Here is a 19,990-nt window from a genome sequence, read left to right on the forward strand (position 1 = left end):
ACCGAGGACAATGGGGAGCCGCCAGCGGTGACAAAGGCTGGACAAGGCCTCCCACCAGAAGCCACCCTGCTCACACCCTGACTCGCGACTTCCGGCCCCCAGGACAGCAAGAGAATCAGCACCTGCTGTCTCTGGGCGCCCAGTGTGCAGCCCTCTGTCGGGGGCGCCCCAGGACACTCACACGGTGGTGGTCCTGACCAACTTGGTACTGCTGCTGCGGCAGGTCGCTGCTCCCGTGACCAGACCTGGCGGCAGCAACCACCACATGGTTCTTGCCCCTGAGGCTCTGAAGGTGGGGAGACACTTAGAAGAGAAACCCCAAACTGACATGACAGCTGTCCTTAGAGAGCGCGTCCTCTCCTGGGAAGCACAAGTGGGCAGCCGCAGTGGCCAGGCACCCCCGTGGCGGTGAGACACATCCCTGCTGGGCACATCAGCTTTGGACTTCCGAGCGTTCTAACTACTCACGAGGAATCGTGTGTTGTGACTCTTCTTCCTGGGAGGTCTTCCAAAAGGCAAACACCTTTTAAAATTCATTAAAAAAAAGAAGAAAAGAAAAAAAAAAAGAAATTCTATCTGGTCACGTCCATGGGACTCAAAATCCAGGCTGCAGGTGGGTCTCAGTGATGTTTTCTTCTGGCATCTGGAATCTTCTTTCCTGTTCTGTCATTCTCGCGGATCCCTGCGGACGGCGCTGGGAGCGGCACGCAGGGAAAGGGCTGGGGGGACCCCCACAGGACGGGACAACGGGGAAGCCGCCCAGCTTCCTCCCGTCTGCGCCGGCTCCGCGCTGTCTTCCAGAGAGGAGGAGGAGCGGGGCAGGCTGGTCTTACTGAAGAGGGTCGGGCGTCACAAGTGCCCCTTCCTGGTGACATGAAGAGGCTGTCTCTTCACGATGCGTGGACGCGTCAGAAGCTCCAGGCAGAGGTGGGGAGAGGCTCTCTGGGCTCCGAGGATGACGGGGTTTCATCCTCTGACTGGTATCTCAGACTCCCCTTCTTTTTGGGGATCCCCAGGTGAACCCCCACACTAGAGACCTTGTAACTGAACAGCTTGCTTCTGAGGACGGACGGGAAATATGGCCGCATGTCGGGTGAGCCCCACGCAGTGTTGGCAACAAGGGCCAGGGGCGCTGTCCTGCCCAAAGACCGTGAGACGCGGTCACCTCGGACACCACCCCGCATCTGTGAACGCCAGGGGCCCACAGAAAGGACACTGGAAGTAAGCCGACGATGTAAAAATGAGAAAAATCCTTGGGCTGATCACTCTAACTGGTGGTCACAAATCTGAAGGGAACAATATTTTGAATATTTTTAACATTCATCCCTTCACCAAAGTTGTGGGCTGTCAAAGGGTCCAGAAGCACCGAGCGTTAAATAACAAGGATGAGAAGAACCAGGAGGATGGGCCACTGGGAACGCCCCGGGCCCCGCGCTGCAGGGGGGTGGGAGCCTGGAGGGGGGACGGGGGCTTGTTCCGGCCCCCACGGTGGGAGGAGCCTCAGCCGCAAGACCTGGAAACAGGGAATGCGACTTGGGATGTGCCGTGCGTGACTTCTAACTGAAACCCGTAACAAGTGGTCCGGCACTCCCGCACTCTTCTTTCTACGTCATCCCTGACACAACTGGGACGCACAGTGAGGGACGCCACACACGGAGGGCAGGCTGGTGGCCCTCCCGAGGTTCGGTCCATGGTGGGGGGCGTGGAGCTCAGCTCTGACCGCGCAGCCCCCAGCACACGCAGCCAGTGGAGTTGGCTTTCGAACCCTGACCTTGGGATGTGGAGGAGAAAGTGCAGCCGTGAGTCTCCATGACGCCAGCTTGGGACTTGAGCCGTCACCGAAGGAAGGCGAGGCTTCGAGAAGGGTTTGTGTGATTTGTACGTGAAGGAGGGGGAGAGGACATGCCCCCCCAATCCCAGAACTCCCCCCAGAATGCTGACATTCCTCAGCCTGAAGCTTGAAACCGAAAAGAGGGAATCACAACACAATTTCAGAATGGAAGTGGCTTCCCGCACCCTCGGTCGGGGCCCACACTGCCTCACACTCGGGAGCCTGTGACACCCTCTCAGCGCTTCCTATAAAGAACCTAAAACATGCACCATGTTCTCTCGCAACCAGCCCCGAACACCACCACGAGCGGGAACTCAGGAGAGTTCAGAGGAGACGGTCAGGGTGTGGACCCTTGGCCCCTGGCGCTGCGGCACCCGCAGCACGTGCCTCCTGCCGGACCAGAATCCTCGGTGGACGCACCCGTGGTCTGAACGGTGAGAGGCAGGCAGAGGAGAGGGACAGTGGTGTGCCCTCCCCTCCCCCAGGAGCAGCCTAGAGGAACCAGGGCTGGGTGGCAAGCCCAGGAACAGAAGCCAGGAGGACAGGAACCAGGAGTAGGTGGGCCGGCCCTGCGGGGCACCTGGACAGCTCTGGCGTGTGGGCCTGGCCAGGAGGAGGCAGGTGCTCTCACCTGTAAAGTGATTCCCTGCATTCCCTGGAGTTCCCAGTAATGGTGCAGCGCACCCCAAAATGATGTGCCCACATCCTAAGCCCTAGGACCCGTGCGTGAAACCTTATTTGGGAAAGCAGTCTTTGCAGATGTAATTAGTTATGTACCTAGAGATGAGAGTACCCTAGGTTACCCAAAGACAAGTGTCCTTGTGAGAGACGCACAGAGACATGTGCAGGGGAGGACTGGGAGGAGGGAGGCAGGGGGGACTCCGCCACTGCCCCGGGGCTACCTGGGGGCCAGGATCTGGAAGAGGCAGGAAGGACTGTCCCTGAAAGCCTCTGGAGGAGCGAGGCTTTGGACACTTTGACCTTGACTTCCAGCTCCAGGACTGAGAGTGTAAGTTTCTCCTCTCATGCCAGGAGTGGGGTGATCTCTCACGTGGCCGAGGGACACCTGCACACCTGGGCTTTCGGTCCCTGTAACCAGTGCCCGGGGACGGACACTTCTAGGGCCGTGGGATACGGGCCCTGCACATGCCACGGACCAAACCTGAGCAGCCACTTGGACACATGACTCTTGAGGACGTGTATGCGTGTGTGTGTGCACGCGCGTGTGCGTGTGTGCATGTGAACCCGCTGAAACCCACAAGAACTAACATTACAGAGAAGCCACAGTAGAGGGACAAGAAGAGACTCAAGGGCAACTGCCTATTTCATGTGGGTGCAACCTGCACGGACAGGCAGGGTGGGGGCTTGCCCACTCCCGGGACGGCAGGGAGGATGGGGGAACACGGCACTCGCTCCCAGCAGGATGGGGGGTCTCACTCACCCCCAGCAGGTTGGGGGGTCTCAATCACTCCCGGGGAGGGGGCCTCACTCACCCCCAGCAGGTTGGGGGGGTCTCATTCACTCCCAGGGGGGGCTCACTCACTTCCCCATATTGGGATGTCTCTGCTCTCCGCCTTCATCACGATGGACGACATCGTCAGGGTGACGGCAATGGCATCGAAGTAGGAGGAGTGTGGAGCCAGCGTGAGGATGGCGGCCTCCGACGGAGAGGCCTGCTGACCCTTCATGACCACCCAGTGGAAGCCTCCGGAAAACCACATGGTGCGCATGATGGCCTTGAGCAGGAAGTCCACTACCCTGCAAGAGACAGTGCTGCGGTCACGCCAGGCCAGAGCTGGGGGTCAAGGGTGCCGCGCTCAGCTCACCAGTGCAAGGCTGACCGTGGGGCCACGGCCGCTGGGAGCTCAGTGCCAACCTCTGGTGGGTCAGCCAGGGGGCTCCAGGCCCCTCCAAACCCCCAACAGCGGCTACTGTGGTGTCCGAAGGAGAGAAGACAAGAGATGCTGGGCCTCCCTCCCCTCTACTAGGTGGGCCGCAGGATGCCTTTTTATCAATTTGTCCAAGAAAACAGAAGTGCTGACTGCGGCACGACAGCAGCATGAGGACGACGCTGAGTCCCGAACTGAGCAGCAGAGCAAGGACACGGCACGTGGGAGCCACCGGGGCCGTAAGCGCTGGAAGGTGATTCATCATGAAACAAACCCACTAAACTATCTAGAACCGCAATTAACGCAATCTCAGCTGGGGCTGAGAACGAGCCACTCCTGTCCCTGCCCTGGAGGGTCCTGAGGTCTGGGAATCGGTGACCCAATGCCCTGTTGCTAAAGCAACCCTCTTCTGGATGAAACTCGATGGATGATAAATGTGGAAAATTAAATAACCACCAGCCCAGATTAACCGAACAGCTTCCTACTTGTTTTTCACACATACGAGAGTGCAGACCTGTAGATCCTCCCACCACCTGTGCTTGCTGCAGAGGGACGAGGACCCACATCACCGGCAGTGCAGAGAGGCGTCCGCGAGCGGCCCCGGGCTGCGAGCTCCGCAGTCCAGGGAGAATGGGGGCTGCCGTGTCACACAGACAACTGGACTGCCTGACAGAAACACGAGCCCAAAACCTCACTGGATTGACCCCCAAGGGGCTCAAAACCGTCTCAAGAGAATTCCAGAAGAGGAGGCCCAACGGCGCTGAGCGGGGACCAAGCCCAGAGGAGCCCTGAGCCCCTCGTGGAGCCCCCGCGGAAGGCCCCCGCGTGCATGGCGAGCAGTCGCCGTGTGGCGCACGCCAAGATGCTGGGCTGGGCTCCGATGCCGTCTCCGGAACCGGGCGTGACCACAGCTACACACTTCTCCTTACCTGTCCAGCTGCGAATGCTTAAACACGCTCCTCTGCACACAGGCTACCTTGCATAAGAACGCGTTCCGATAAAAGCCAGAGACAGCCACCGGTTCGCAAGGAGAAACAAGGCCTGGGGGAGGCTGCCATGGGACCGAGAGCTGCCCAGGGGAGTCAGAGTCAGGGGCACGTGGAAGGAGCCACTCGGAAGTGTGGACCAAATCCTGATGTGCCTGTGAGAGGCACCCCCTACCCCCAGGTCAAAGGCCAAACCGCGAGAAACAGAAATGGGAGCAGAGGGTGGGCACAGGACACCTAAGGACACTCTCGGGTTCTTGGAGGAGTCCCAGCCCCGGTGAGGCCGCGCAGCCTGCGGACGTGGACACAGGCCTCAGAGCCACGCCTGCGTGGATTGCAGCCCGCCCGACGCCTCCCATCCGCGGCCAAGGTGGCCAGTGACAAGCCCGAGGGGCTCATGGAGTGATTTCCAGGAGCGGTGACGCGGGAGACAAACCACATGCACCAGGCAGGGACGGCCAGCCCTTGCTGCCTCCCCTGCTCGTCACCCGGGGGGCACCCTGGAACCTGAGATGCCAGCATGATCAGCCACGCGGCAGAGAAGAGACTCTGGTGTGAGGACACGAGGTGGCAGGCACCAGAAGGGAAGCTGGGCGTCCACGTTCTCCTCAGGCTGTTCTGGAACCCGGGCCCAGGCGCCATGAAAAGCAGCAGAGAACAAGAACGCACTCTGGGCAATCCAGTATCTCAGTGCCCCCAAGAGCCTGTTCTCTGGGAGGCTGGAAGTCTCCGGAACATGCCGGAGAAAAAGGACAGCAGTGCAGACAGGAAGAGAACAGTTTCTTACGGTTGAAGACAGACAGACCTTTAGCACCACGTCAGGGAGCAGAACGAACTCAAGGCAAGACAGACTCCTACGATTTCCTTTGAAAACTGTTCAAATTCCTGGGGGCAGAGAGAAGAGTCCCAAACTCAGCGAGTAACAGGCCGTCTCCCTGAACATCACAGCCGAAGCTGCCAGCAGCTTTGTGACTCTGGGCCTGTAAGATCCGGAATCCGTGGTTCTCTGCCCGGCCCAGCTCTCCATCAGCACTGAGGGGAGAACGAAGACACATTCAGAAATGCACCCGAGTTTCTCCTGCTTGTCCTCTTTCTGAGACAGAACCTCCAGGAAATCTTGGAAGGGAAAAACGAGAAAAAAAGAAAGAAAAACCCCAAACCAGGTCCAGGAGATAGATCATGCCCAAAAGGCGTGCAGGAAAGCGCTGCACCTGGCAGAAATGGGACACGTGGGGAGCCGGGGGCTCCGGGACGCTCTGGGAGGGCAGTGTGACCTCGAGGGGGTCAGAGCTGGGAGGCTAGGCTCAGGGCTCACTATCCTGTACTAATACAGGCAAAGCAAGAGTCTGACTGTAGCTGGAAATAAGGTTAAATGAGGTCACGACGTGAGGGGACTGGTTTCCTGGCAGGAGGGAGACCAGAGCTCTCCTTGGGAGCCAGGGGAGGCCAGTGAGGGGGCACCGTCTACCGGCACACGGATTCCCGACTGCCAGCCTCTGGAACCTTCTGTGGTTGAGGCCCCTAGCCTGTGGCACATGGTTCCAGTGGCTGGAGCTACGACACCCTCTAGGCACGTGAGCTGGCCAAGGGGCAGCACCCAGAGGACACTGCCGACCGCCGGTCAGGTTTGCAAGATGCTCTGGTGTTTACAGTCATTTGTTGTTTGAAAGTAACTTCGAGTAAATGTCTCTGTGGAATTGTGTCATTCTTCCTTTCACTGAGAACCTGAGGCTTTTATTTTAAGACGTGTGAAGGACACTAACACCTCCAGCACAAATCCTCCCCGACGGGACATCACTGACTCCAGTCCGCCCGGCCCCGCCCAACAAGGAACCCGCACCTCCCAGCCGACCCCACGAGGGCTCTTCCGTCCCAGCCTGCGGACGCCGAAACCTGTTGTTCTGAAGCCCCCATCCTCCCACCTCGCCGGTCCCCAGATCAGGCACATGTCACCCTGCTCTCCTTGAAGGAGCTCTGTGCTGACTGTCCTTTGTTGACCCAAGGCAGGGCAGTGCGTGGAGTTCCTGAAAAATACTGCTGCACGGAGACCTCGAGGGTGTACGGCCCGCGCCCCACGAGCAGCATGCATGTCTATCCGTGTGCACACACACGTGTCCCTTGCGGACACAGATGTGCACATACATGGTTGCACACACAATGCACTTTTGCATGCATACAACACTCACACACGTGCACACATACCCACACTCGCCCACACACACATATACACGTGCTCACGGAAGGCCCTGCACACACGCACATGCTCGACACATGCATACACGTTCACGCACACACACATGCCCGCACACCCGCAGAGGCATGTACACATGCTTACACAACATAAACACGTGAACACAGCGCTGTGCAGTCCCCTCACACGCAGACACCCAGAGCTCTCATGAACCCTCAGACGCGTCTATGTCTTGCTGTGAAGGCTGCCGCTCGGGCACGTGCTACAGGCACACGCGGTGCCTGGAGAGCCGGGCTGTGGACGCCAGTTGGCGGTCCCCGTATCATCCACCGAGCCCAGCAGAGCTGCATGGAGCCGGCCCGGGGTCAACGGAATCCAGCCCGGAGTCCGCACTTGGGAAGGAGAATCCGCAGGGGGCATGTGAACAGGTAGGAGGGAGCCCAGCCCAGGGGGAGCAGAGGGGAGAAGACAAGGTGCCGGGAGAGACGGCCACCCTATTACCAACACCCCAAACTCTTAGATCCCCTGTCATCGGTCAAAAATTCTCCAGCTACAGATCCTCAACCTAGCAAGACCAAAGTTCTGATTCCTGTCTGGTCCAGGTTTATTTTGCTGGATTATATATTTGATACTAAATTCATATTTTAGGATTAAAACATTTAAGAAAATCCTCAAGGTAAAGCATGTCCTTCACAGAGAATTAAGGAACCTGAACAGGTCAGAAGGAGCACTGGAAGCCAGTGATGTCCCCAGTACCCGGGGGGGGGGGGGCAGAGCTGACAGGACCTCCCAACTCACTCTCTCCTCCCTTGACCCATACCCACTCTCTCCCCACATACTCACTCCCTCCCTCTCTCCCATTCACTCCCTCCCCTCCTCCCCCCAATACTCACTCCCTCTCCCCCTCACCCCTACACTCACTCCCTTCCCCCCTCACTCAGGACCCACGTCCTAGCACCCCTGGGCGAGGTGCCACACTGGAGCTGGCATGGGAACGGATCATGGCCCACCTTCGGGTCTCCCAGGGAGGAAGACCGTGGTGCACTTGACTCTGACAATGGTCTAAGCACATGAACACAGTGAGGGGTGCACATGAAGACCCCACACGCGGGCTCCCCCGTCACGGCCACGCACACTCCTCGCGGGCTCGTGCTCATGGGCATACCCATGGCTCGAAATTCCATCTTTGCTGCACGTGTGACGGTCACGTGTGCCCACGGAAGGTGCACGTCCGCAGAACCAACCTCAAGGGCAAGTGCCAGGTCCCACCTGCCTCTGTGAGGCACCATGTTCCTGCCGGCCAGAAGCTTCCTAGGGCGAGGAGGACTGAGCCCGTCTGCTAAGCCCGTGAAGGGCCAGGAGCAAACGTTTTGGGCTCTGTGGGCCACACAGCCTCTGCGTCCGTGAGGGGCTCAGCGCAAGTGAAACTGTGTGTAAATCGGGCAGCGGCCGGGGGTGGCCTGGGAGAGGGGACCCCTGCGCGAGGCTGCCGTTTCTGCTTCTGCGTCAACTGTTCCAGGACCCCAAGGGGGTGACGAGAGGTGCGGACAGCAGGCGGCTTTCAACAGGAACGACGGCTTCTGAGACGCTGGAGATCTTTATCAGCTTTCTTCACCAGCGGCAGATGCTCTGGTTTACGCACAGCTTCACGGAGGAGCGAGGGGACTGAGAGAAGCTTCTGAGGCCTGTGCCGCATCCCCAGCTACGGTGTGCTCAGAACGGGGTCACCCGGTGACCTGGCCAGCTGAGCGTCGGACGCAGGGTTCTGGCTCAGGTCATGGTCTCAGGGTCCTGAGACGGAGCCCCGCACCGAGCTCTGCGCTCAGCGGGGCGCCTGCTTGGGGTTCTTCCTCCTCCTCTGCCCCTCCCTGTTTGTGTGCACGCATACGTGCACGCGCTCTCTCTCTCGAATAAGCCGTAAGAAAAGATGCATTCAGAACGTGGCCTTCCTGCTACTCAACACGTAGCCACAAGGGAACTTCTAGGTCTACGGGGGAACAAGGGGGACACTTGATCCTGCAGACCCCAGACCGGCACATGGGACACATGTCGGCTGATGTGCAGCCTTCGGGGGCTGGGCACGTGGGAACACGGTGGGGAGCTTCGGTGCCGAGGGTACGGCAGCGGCCACGTAGCCCGCGGGACCCTGGAGGACCCCTCAGAGCGGGAAGGGGCAGCGGGTGCCAGCGAATGGGACTGGCCACCCCGACCCGCCACAGCGTCCCGGACGGAGAAGCTGCAGGAGGAGGGAGGGGCACACCCAAGTGCCTGCACACGAGGGACTCACTTGCGCCAGACAGCTGGGGGCTGCTCGGGGTCCCCGTCTGCAGAGCGCAGCGACGCGAAGAATGTGAAGGGCCACGCGAGCAGCATCATGGCCACGACGAGCAGCAGCCGCACCGGGAAGAGCGTCAGCGTCATGAGCACGACCTGCAAAGACAGAGGCGAGGTCACTCCAGAGTATGTCGCCACGGAACCGGTCCTCTGTGTTCCGCATTGGAAGCCAGGCCCAGACCCACGCGGAAACGCTGCGCCTGCCCCAGCCCAGGGCACTGCCCTCGCTCAATGGTGGGGCGTGTGGGCCGGGTGTCCTGCTGAGGGTCTCTGGCCATGGTGCCGCGCCCCTTCCCACTTCAGCCTCAAGGCCCTAGGCTGGGAGCGGCTCCCCGGATCGTGGCACCCGCAGCCCCACCCCCGAGCCCCTCTCTGGCCCAGCCCAGCACACGTGCCCTGCTCTGCTGAGCCTTCCCGAGTCCCTCCCAGTGTGGGGCTGCCCCGCAGGGACCAGCAGGTACAGAGCTGGTCAGACAGACTGTGGACCACAAGGAAGATCAGGGGCCCCGCGTGACTCTCCAGCCCCAGGACGTCATGGGCAGGAGCCCGGCAGAGCACAGGACGCAGCCAGCCCGCCTCAAACAAGCAGCACCTGGGCGGCACCGCACACCCCCCCCCTTGGTCTGCTTGGGCAGAAGCCATGGGAGAGGCTCCATGGGCCCGGGCAGGCCCTACAGTGACGGGGACAGCTGCCAACACGGGGTGGGGGCTAGGATGGACATGGGGGCTCACCAGAGGGGCCTAGTCAGGGAGAGTCATGGTGGAGGGACACTCCCATGCACAAAGCCACGGTCTGGTTCTCACCAGGGGCCATGTGCTTGGAATGCTGCGTTCTGGGATGAACGACTCTCAGGCAGTCAGTCAGAAAACAGGGCTGGGGCAGGGATGACAAGACTTAAAACTTGGAAGAGATTTACGATCAACAGACACAATTTATAATTATTTGCAACAATACACACTTCAGACATGTGGGTTTTGGTGCAGGGAGGACAGAAAGGCCGAGAAGGTGCATGATGAGGTCTCCCGGCCGCTTGGCTGACCCGGGCCCAGGAGCCCCACGGCCGCTCGCCGGCCGGGCTGCTGTCACCTGCACCAAGTCGCCGGCTGGCCCCACGGACCCTCTGCGGACTCTGCTGGGTCCTGTGTCGAGACCGGCCCACTAGTGCCGCACGTGGGAAGGAGAAGAAACTAATGTAGTGCCCCGAGGTACTGGAAGTACCGTCGTCTCGGCACAGACTCAGCACAAGAATTACAAATGAGGTATTTTGCACTTTTTCATACTGTCTTGAAAACCCAGCGTTCACCTGACACTCCAGGTCATCTGGGGTCCCAGCCACCCCATGTGGCACCGCATGGACCGGCACCTCCCTGTGATCGGCAGGGGACGGCAAGCTGGGTGGCCACCCCTCCCCTCCTCGTTCAGTCCCGGTCACCACCCGGGGCCACAGCCTCTGGGCTGGGCAGCAGCAGCGACAGCATGGTGACGTTGGGGACGTTTCCTGTCAAGGGGGCGCTTCCTCCGGGCTGTAGCACACCTTCTTGGTGGACAAGAACACCTTCCCAACCCTGGGCTTTGGGAGCGGCGTCTGCTGTGGCCGTGAGCGAGCGGAGTTTCAGCCGCTATCCCTCCTGCGTCGCGCGGGGGACGACGCTGCTTCACTCAGCACACGCACGCGCCGCGCCGCACCCACAGGGCTCCTCCGTGAGGCCTCAGTCACGGGGCCGGCAGGCCACCCTGGGGCTCTCGCCTGAGAGCCGCGTCCGGAGGCAAGTCAGGGGCAGGCCTGGCCTCGGCTTCCCTCTGGGCGGACCCAGCGGGGACGTCTGTGCACCGGGGAGCCAGCTTCTCCAGGCAATTTCTCCCAAGATACACATATCTAAGGCTGGTTTTTTTTCTTTTTCTTTTTCTTTTTTTTTTTTTTTTTTTTTACTGTTTATCTAGATTTTCTACTTCTGCCTGAATTCACTTCAGGGGTTTTACCAGAGAAAATCCTCCCTAAAAGTCCCCAAATCTTTTTCTGCCCGTTACTTCCCCGCTGTGTGTTTTCAAGGTAATGGAACGAAACCGCCCGCTGCCTTCTCCCGGCGTTTAGCACAATCTGGCCCCGGCACGCCACGCACTTGCTGTCATCTGTGTGTCGGCGACTCTCCAGTTTGTTAACCCGTCTACTGAGCCGCTGGGGACGTACTCGTGTCTCTACTGTGGGACGTCTCTCTCTCCGAGTCGACTCTAACGTCCCTTTTAACTTCTTGCGGTAAAGGCCCTCGCGTTATCCTTGACGTCTGCTTCTCTGCACAGGCGCGCTGAAAACACACACCTCAGAGCACCACTCTAGCCACGAAGTCACGTCACCGGCTAGATGACAGGTGGCTGCCGCTGTCCGGGTCCCTGTGCCGGCGGAGAAAGCACATGGACGGAAGGTCTCAGAAGGTCCGTCCCACACGGCAGGCGCAGCGGGAAGCCTGGCTCGCCGACGTGCTCTTCTACCAACCGCACACCAGCCGCCTCCCTTTCCCGGACGGTGTGTGCCACAGAATGGCACCGCACCGGGCAGCAGAAGAGCTCACGACCGCCGTCCCACCCCATGCATCTCTGAACCACGGACCGGGTCAGGGCTCCGAGGGGCCCCAGGAAGGCAGTGCCAGGGAAGAGTGACCTGGACCCGCCCAGTGCTCTTCACGTGGCTTAGTTAACGACATACGTCCCCGTAGGCAGGCCGGCAGCCACAGGGCTCACTCAGCCATCCCCCATGGGACACAGAACGTGGCCGCCTCCAGCCCTCGATGAAACACTCACGTGCCTGCTCTTACGCGCACTGTGAGGAGAACGCAGTCGAGTTTCCAAGCTTCGCAGCCAGCAGGGAAAGGACACGTGAGCGACCATCGCAGGCCACAACCCTCTGCAGACACGCCCCCTGCGAGGGCAGGTGGACACGCAACGTGGTCTGAGAGTCATACACTCGCCGAGTGCCGGGTGAACTGCCCGGGGAGGGAGCGCACTCGGGAGCACACGGGGTACGGGGGGACCTGCCCGGGCTGCTCCCCGGGACCCCAGGGCTCTGCCTTCACCTCTAGGCAAAGAGAGGGGCCTGCACGTTTGCGCCGGGCTCAGCCCGGCCCTGGAGGAGGGAAAACTGTCGCCAGGAGGGTAGGACACGGAAGGCTTCATGCAGCCCCTTCTAGAATCTTCTGTGGGCTCTGACCACTTGTCCTGAGCGCTAGGCCGCCCTGGGGTGGACCTTCCTGTTCTCCTGCTTACACCGCCTGGTCCGCTTGTCTTCACGGGCTCTGTGGCCTGGCCACTGGCCTCCTGGCACTCTCGCTGTCCAGCACACCCTGCACACACTGGCCCCGCGCCTCAGCCTGTCCGAGCAGACTCAGCGTTTCCAGCCGTGGGACGACAGCCAGGGATGCTGTGTCAGCCACGTGGACATTCTCAAGTGTGCTGGGGCTGCTGGAAGACCGGAGCCATTGCAAAGATGTTGGGAGAAAGTCCTGCTGAGCTGGAAAACAGAGGGCACGGAGCAGAGCACGGGGAGCGGCCCGGCTGCCTCTAGGCAGTCCTGCTGAGCGCTCGCGGGCACCATGATTAGCAGCCCGGGGGACATGGTGCCTCCGTCCCCGAGGCAGCCGTGGGCACCTCTGCTCCTCAGCCAGCCTGGAGGGCAAGCCCGCGGAATCACAGAGCCCCAGTATCACGGTCCCCGGGAGAGAACCTGTAGGGAGGCAGGGGGTCCCCTCGGGAGAGGGCAGGGCTCCGTTTCCCACAACCCAAACACCCAGCTCTTCTGGGTCTGGGGGTTGACTCAGACAACCCCCCGGCCTGGGAGGGGACCAGGGACAGACCCCGACATCCACTCCACAGAAGCCCCTCGCGGAACCGGGAGGCGGTCAGCAGCCACAGGTGATCTGTATTGGGCAGGGACGGATGGACGGCAGCCCCTGGAGGTGCAGGCACGGGTGGGAGAGCAGGGGCCTGGGGGAGGGAGAATGTGAGCCTCGCTCCCGGGTGATGGCACTGGGCGGAGCTGGAGGAGAGCAAGGCCGCAGCATGGGGGAGGGGGGCACGCCGCAGACCAAGCAGGAGAGGCTGGGGGTGTGGGACCTGCGCCCTCCACAGAGCTCCAAAGGCTGTGGCCTCACTGCCCCTCAGCAGCCCGGCCACCCTCAAGGGCGCCAGGTCAAATAAACCCGGGGTCGCCCCTCTTGCGAGCTAAAGGTTTACAAGCCCCTTCTAGGAGGGCCTCCATTCAGGCTCCCCGACTGAGTGAGGTCACACTCCGTGGAAGTTGGCTGCGACACGTGGTCCGTCAGGAAGGGGTTTACCCAGACACGGACTCAAGCTGATGGTTCCTGTGTCCCAGAGCAGCATTCTCCTGTGGCTCGCTCCACCACGAGTCCCTGGTGGGGGCCCAGCTGCAGGGCGGATGTCATGGTAGCCTATGGGCTCTCAACACCATTTCCTGCCCAAAGGTGCCAGGACTCCTGGGAGAAGCCAATTCTGGGCTGAGGGAGAAAACGTGGAGGGTGACCGGGGACAGCAGGGAAGGAGGCAAAGGCCCCCAGACTCTGGAGCCCCCATGGCAGACAACAGTCTGAGCACCGGTAAGATCGTCACGCTGATGAGAACCTCACGTGTGCTCACACCCTGCGTCCAATGCCCCGGGTGCACACACACGCCTGCATACACCCCGCCTCACTGGTCACCTCTGGAGGGACGTGGGCTCCTGAGTGTGACACCGGCCCATGTGGTCATGAGACCACCCCTCAGGGCAGCCAAGAGGGGGGTCCAGGAGTGTCCCGCACACCCCCCCACCCCATGTGGAGGAGACACAGCACACGCCAACAGAAACGGGTGGATCTGCAAGACAGGGCCTTTAAAAGGGGATTAAGGTAAAGTGAGGTCACTAGAGTGGACCCTAATTCCACACGGCAAGTGTCCTCCTGAGAAGACATTAGGTCACAGCAGACGGCTCCTAGAAGAGACGGCGTCTATACGCCCAGGAGCGAGGCCTCAGGAGGAGGCTGGAGATGGGGCTTCCAGTCTCTAGGACCAGGGGACAGAAACGTCTGTTGCTGAAGCTGCCGGCCTGTGGTGTCTCCAATCTCCCGTGACAAGACACGTGCAAGACGATTCCAGTTCCAATGTAACACATTCACCAAGTGCAGTGAGTTCACTAACAGGCCATCTGGAACTCTCTACTGAAGGCCCCTCTGGTCACAGTGGCCAGCTCAGAGACACCTGGTGGTCACGCCCTCCTCTCTGCCAAGGCCACTAACCTCGTCTTTGTGCAAGCTGTCCCAATGTCTTGGGTTTCACAACACGTAGCTGCTGACGTACTGTGTAGGAGACAGAGGATGCTGGAGTGCACACAGGTCCCCAGCGTCTCACCCACGCTATCCCCATGCTGGGCTGGGTCACTGTGGCAACACAGGTCCTTGCCGGGAGTGGACGGACCAGCCACGCCCCCAGATGCTGTGCACCCCCAGAGCATACATGGGCCTGGTGCATCGAGGGCCCCCTCAAGCTGTGCTAGATGCTGACTCAGCACCTGCTGGTAGGAGGTACTTGCGGGAGTGCAGCGGAGGGTGGGTGTCACTGTGACGGCCTTGCCAGGAATGGGGTCAGCAGCCTGAAGGCCCAGGGGCCGAGTCAGAGCACACGGCGAGCACCGGGCCATGTGGCATGGCTGCCCTCACGACACTCGTCACGGCGGTGGGCAGGCCACGGGGAAGGGGTGTTTCGGGGCCGGAGTGCTTTCCCGTGGAAGAGAATAATCATCGGAGCTCCAAAGGCTGTGGAGACACAGACAAGTACACCGCAGAGAACTGCATTCCCGTGGGGTCGGAGACAACGGGAGCGCCCGCGGGCTGTGGAGGACGGAGCCGGAGCCGTCGGAGCCCAGGCAGTGGCTGAAAACTGTGCTCACGCGGCAGCGCTCGGACCGCCCTGTCACCGCAGACCCCGCCGGGGCACGGGTGACGGAGAACCCGTGTTCCCTCCCCCAGTGACTACATGAGCACCAGCCCCATGTGTTTCACAGCCAGAGCTCAGCGGCATCGCCACGAGAAGGCTGATGCCAAGCCCTGGGTCCCCCGGTTCTGGCAGAGGTCAGGGAACAACTGTAGCTCAGGCCAGTCCAGTCCCACAAAGCCGCGTGCCGTGTGCTGGGCCCTCTGCCCTGCAGGGGACGGCTTGGGAAGGGCCCATGTGGGCGCATCTGGCTGGCTGGCAGCCCCAGTCCAGCTCCCCGCGGAGCGGCTTGCGTGGGCGTTGCTGGTAGCAGCAGAGCAGGACGTCACCTGGGATGCCAGCAGGGGCAGTGAGCCAAAGGTCGCCTGTGTGACGGGTGCCAGCCGCACCAGAGGGAAGGGCTTCCAGGTCCTCGGGGTACAAGGGCAGGTCCCGAGGTGACTCAGAGACAGAAAGACAGAACAGGACTCCTATCTTCCCGTCACCTGGATTACAACATTTGAAAGGCACGAGTTTCCAGGACGGCCACAGGCCATGCACTGAGTGAGCGTGCGGAAGGTGGACAGTCGCTAACGGGTGTGGGGCCCGGGCCAGGGAGGGTGCATGGGGCCTGATCAGCGGGGGTGCTACACAAGCAGTGGGCACGGGGCCCCAGAGGGACCAGCATGGAGGGTGCTCAGATCCAAAGTGGACAGGACCCATGGTATTCTGACCGCGGGTCTGCCCGCACCCACGAGAATGGGCTCCTGAGGCCGAGGAGGGGAAGTGCCAGCCTCGGTGGTATTCTCAGCCCAGATGCCCGCAGCAGGATACGGTGGACCCATGGCCCCGCAGCTGGAGGGATGTCCCCGCAAGGCTGTGGCTCCGGGGACAATACGACAGAGAGAATCCACGACCCCCAATCAGTCAGCCTGCCCCATCCCGTGTGTGCCCCGAGGCAGAACGAGGTGCAGACAGGTGGCCCGTAGCCCAGCTGGGGTCTGGGTCTGCGGGGGCAGGAACAAGCCCGCGCTGGGCCTCCGGGGTGGGAGGCGCACCCTGCTCTCTGGGGCTGGGTCTTGGGACAGCCTCAAACGGCTCCCTGGGAGGCTGGGCTGGTCCCCCCGGCTCTGCCCATGAGACGATAGATGAGCCTCACGGACTCTGCACAAAGACTCCCGCGTGAGAGAAACGGAGGGACACCGTACCTGTGGAATCCGTCTTTCTCTCTGGCTGTTACACATTTTAAAAATTTAAAGCAAGTTGTTTTAAAAGTCCTGACTTAGAACAGAGAATCTTCTGAAACTGGGAAGCCATGGCCTGACGGCCCTCCGCCCAGCGCGGGCGGGGAGTGGCTCTGTAGACATGGCCCTGGTTCCTGCCTACTGGGGTCCCTCCCTCCTGACACAGCAACAAGACAGACACATCGACACGTCTTCTTTCTCAAGAATGTGGGAAACGACAGCAGCTGTCTCCGGAGTGCCACCGGCTGGGACGTTCCAGCACAAACTCCCGTCCTCGCAGCCTGGGGCATCCAAGAGCATCAGGTCTGGACGCAGCGCTTCGCAGGCGCCAGCCCCGCTGGTTTGCTGGGAGAGCCGACCCCCACGGCTCCCCTCCAGCAGCAAAACACCTTTTCTGAACATGCTGGGACGCAAACCACCTCTGAGTCCGAAAGGAAAGAGCCGCGTTCCCAATGGTGGCGCGAGCGTCACCCTCTTGTCACACGCGGCTGCTTGCGGGAAAGGCTCCTTTCTACGGAGAGACGGTGCGCAGGGCGAGGCCGAGCTCCGTGGTGTAGGCGGCACGGGGAGGTGGGGACGGCCGCCAGGAGCCGGGCCATCTGCGGGGCCTCCTGTTTCTGGAGCAGCTGGCCTTCGGCAGTGTGATTCGTCACTATTTAATCCTGTGTCCGGCTCACGTCGGGACTCCCTTGCCTTCTTCTTGCGGACATGTGAATGTTGGTCTTCCTTGCCCTGGTCTTCAGCAGTGCCAGCCCTGACACCGTGAGTCCACCTGCGAGGCTGAGGACCATCTCCTGCCAGGACCACACTCACGGCTCCGTACGAGCTCTCTTCCCAGCTCTCCCACTGAGATCTAAAAGTCCCCAGAGCGTTGCTAGAACAGCTCTTTTCTCCAATCCATAAGCAGCGTCGCTGTCCCCAGCACGCGGGCCTCTGCACGCTGGAGCCTTCGCACCCCGTCCGGGCGCATGTGGCCAGCCTGGAGCCTCGCGCAGGAGAGGGCCTCTGGGGAACTCACTGTGCATGTGCACCTGTGGCCGGCCCTAGCACGGCCACGCTCTTGGACAGCCGCGTCTTCTGTCCCTGTCAGGGCTGACGGCGTGGCCGATGCGAAGCCACAGGCACCCCTGCAGCTCCTCATAGGAGCGGAACCGCCCTGGTCTCGGGCGACCCTCCACACACACCCTACAACCAAGGGCGCCGCACCAAGAGCCCTCCCGACGCCGCACGGTCCTTCCGCTCCTGCCTCCTCGCCAGTGTCCGAGGGCCCAGAGCGGTGGAGGTCAGAGCCTTCTGCGGTCTCGGGCCCCAGGCCAGCTCTGTCCCCCAGCGCCGAGGGTCTCAACGACCCTGGCACAGAAGCAGCGGGACCCACAGCCACAGGGTTACAGACACACAGTTGGCGGTCAGCACGGAGGGCAGCTCATGGCCCCCAGGCGAACGCGGCAGAGATCTCCGGGCTCGGGGGCTGAGCGGGCCCTTGGTCCATGCATAAGGGCGTCAGCAGACAAGCTAAGGAGCTGTGGCATGCAGGCCATGGCGGTGAAGCCTTGGGGACATCGGGAGACACCTGCCACGTAGTCAGCCTCAGGGTCTCCAGGAAGAACCACCGGGAGATGCTGGCCAGCTGAGGCTGGGCCCCAAGGCAGGGAAGGGACAGGGTGGGAGGCAGCAGGAAGGTGCACAAAAGGCCCAGGGAAGCACGTGCCCTGCTGAGCGCCGCGTCACTGCTGGGCGACAAGGCAGCAGTGCAGCGGACCGGCTTGGGGGCCTAGGGAGGACTCCCGGTGCCTGCTGCCCTCCTCACGGTCACCACGGCTACCACCGCAGCCACCCGGGGCTCCCCTGCAGGAGCTCAGCCCTTGGAGCCCACGCTGGTGCGGGGGAGGGGTGGGGCACGACACGCCCTTGGCAACGACCCTGCTCCCTCAGAGCATGGAGAGCCCTTGTGCTCTGAACACGACACCCCGCCCTCGCCGCAGGAGGCTTTTGTGCTCTCTGCCCTGTGCCGGATGGCGGATGGTCCGGGGCGCACACACAGGGCTGTCTGTTAGCCACAGGAGAAAACGCGTAGGAGAGGAAACAAGTTCACTAGGTCAGTGAACACGTGCCAAGTGCCGGTCACCAGCCAGCGCTGCTCCCAGTGACCCGAGGAGGCCTGCAGCCCTGCCTGGCCTGGAGCCCCATGGGCAGGACAGCAGGCCCAGCAGCCAGCTGGCCTGGGGGCAGAGCTGGGGAGGGAGCTCCTTTCCTGTAGGGAGTTGAGAAAGATCCCTAACCCTGCAGGGACTGAAGCAGAAGCAGGGGAGACCAGGAGGATGCATCCTCCCCAGCTGCCAGCCAGCCTCTGGGCTCCCCTCGCCCCTCCTCCCCACTCGTTTCCTACAAAATCGCATCTTCTCAGGGTTTTCAGGACCCTGCAGCTGGAGACCCTGTGGTCTCTGCCATTCCAAGCTGCCACCCCAGCAGGCTCCAGATGTGAAATCCCACAGGAAACCCAAGTGCAGGCCCAAGGCCCCTCCGCCCCTGTCCTCACCTCACCCGAGAGCTCAGCATGCAGTGGGCCGCCTCTCTGGGCACCTGCGAGGAGAAGAGCGGGCGGGACAGAAGCAGAAACACTGCCAAGAGCCCAAGCTCGGGGTCGGCTGTTCGCTCCAGAGATGAGGCTCGGGTCCAACCCAGGAGCTCCAAATCCCCACCTGAGGACCACAGGGACACGGTGGCCCCTGACGCGCTCCCACAGGCCTCTCACCTGGGGGGCCCGGACACCCGGCAAGGACAACTGCTTGGGGGCTTTCCAGGCACAGACCTCCCCCTGCGGAGTCAGCTCCGGCCCTGAGCACGCTGGGTGGGCCCTCTGGGGCGGCGGGTACAAGCTGGTGGAGGGCGGGGGCAGGAGGGCCAGCCCAGGGGCACGAGGGCCAGCCCAGGGGCACTGGCTTTTTTCTCGAGAACACGCCTCCCCAAAGGGAACGAGAAACGAGGGAGTGGGAGCCGCGAGGAACAGGCACAGAGACCACGCACAGAGAAGGACCTGTCCTGGTCCCCAAGCAGATGACACCCAGAAGCCACATACAGGGTCAGAACAGGCCAATGGTACATGGCGCCTGGAGGGACCCCCCCCCCCCCCGGAGTTCCCTCGCCCAGGCGAGCTCCAGGGGGCCGTGAGCTCATCTGTTTACTAACAGTCTGTGCGTCTCACCAGCTGCTAGGAGCCCCTGGCTGTGGTCCAGGAGAGAGCAGTCCCTGCTCTGGGCTGTGGGCTCAAAGTCCCGAGAGAGAGAGTCCCCCCAACACCTGCCCCAGCTCAGGGAGTTCCCTGCCCGGAGCGGGCTGCAGGGGAGTGGACAGAGGTTCACCTTCGCTGGCCTCGCACGCAGTCTGCGAGGACAGTCAGCAGGGGCAGGGAAGGGGGATGCGGGTGGGTTGGGGCCCGGATGGAGGAGACGAGAGAACCCTACCAAGGACTCCATCCCCTCCACCTCGGGCTGGCAGACACAGCCAGGCTGTGCGGCCTGAGGAAATCCTGATCTCCAGCGCTTCTGGCACGGCCTGAAGGAAA

General features: G+C 61.7%; 1 protein-coding gene across 1 annotated transcript in view; it reads right to left on the reverse strand.

The window, feature by feature from the left end:
• The window catches only part of LPCAT1 (lysophosphatidylcholine acyltransferase 1), a 43,847-nt gene that overhangs the window by 17,781 nt on the left and 6,076 nt on the right, over positions 1-19,990 (reverse strand). The window contains 2 exon segments of the mRNA XM_047729794.1: positions 3,375-3,589; positions 9,185-9,327. Coding sequence (XP_047585750.1) covers positions 3,375-3,589; positions 9,185-9,327 — 358 coding nt within the window.

This window comes from Lutra lutra, chromosome 5 (genome assembly GCF_902655055.1).
Source record: "Lutra lutra chromosome 5, mLutLut1.2, whole genome shotgun sequence".
NCBI lineage: Eukaryota > Metazoa > Chordata > Mammalia > Carnivora > Mustelidae > Lutra > Lutra lutra.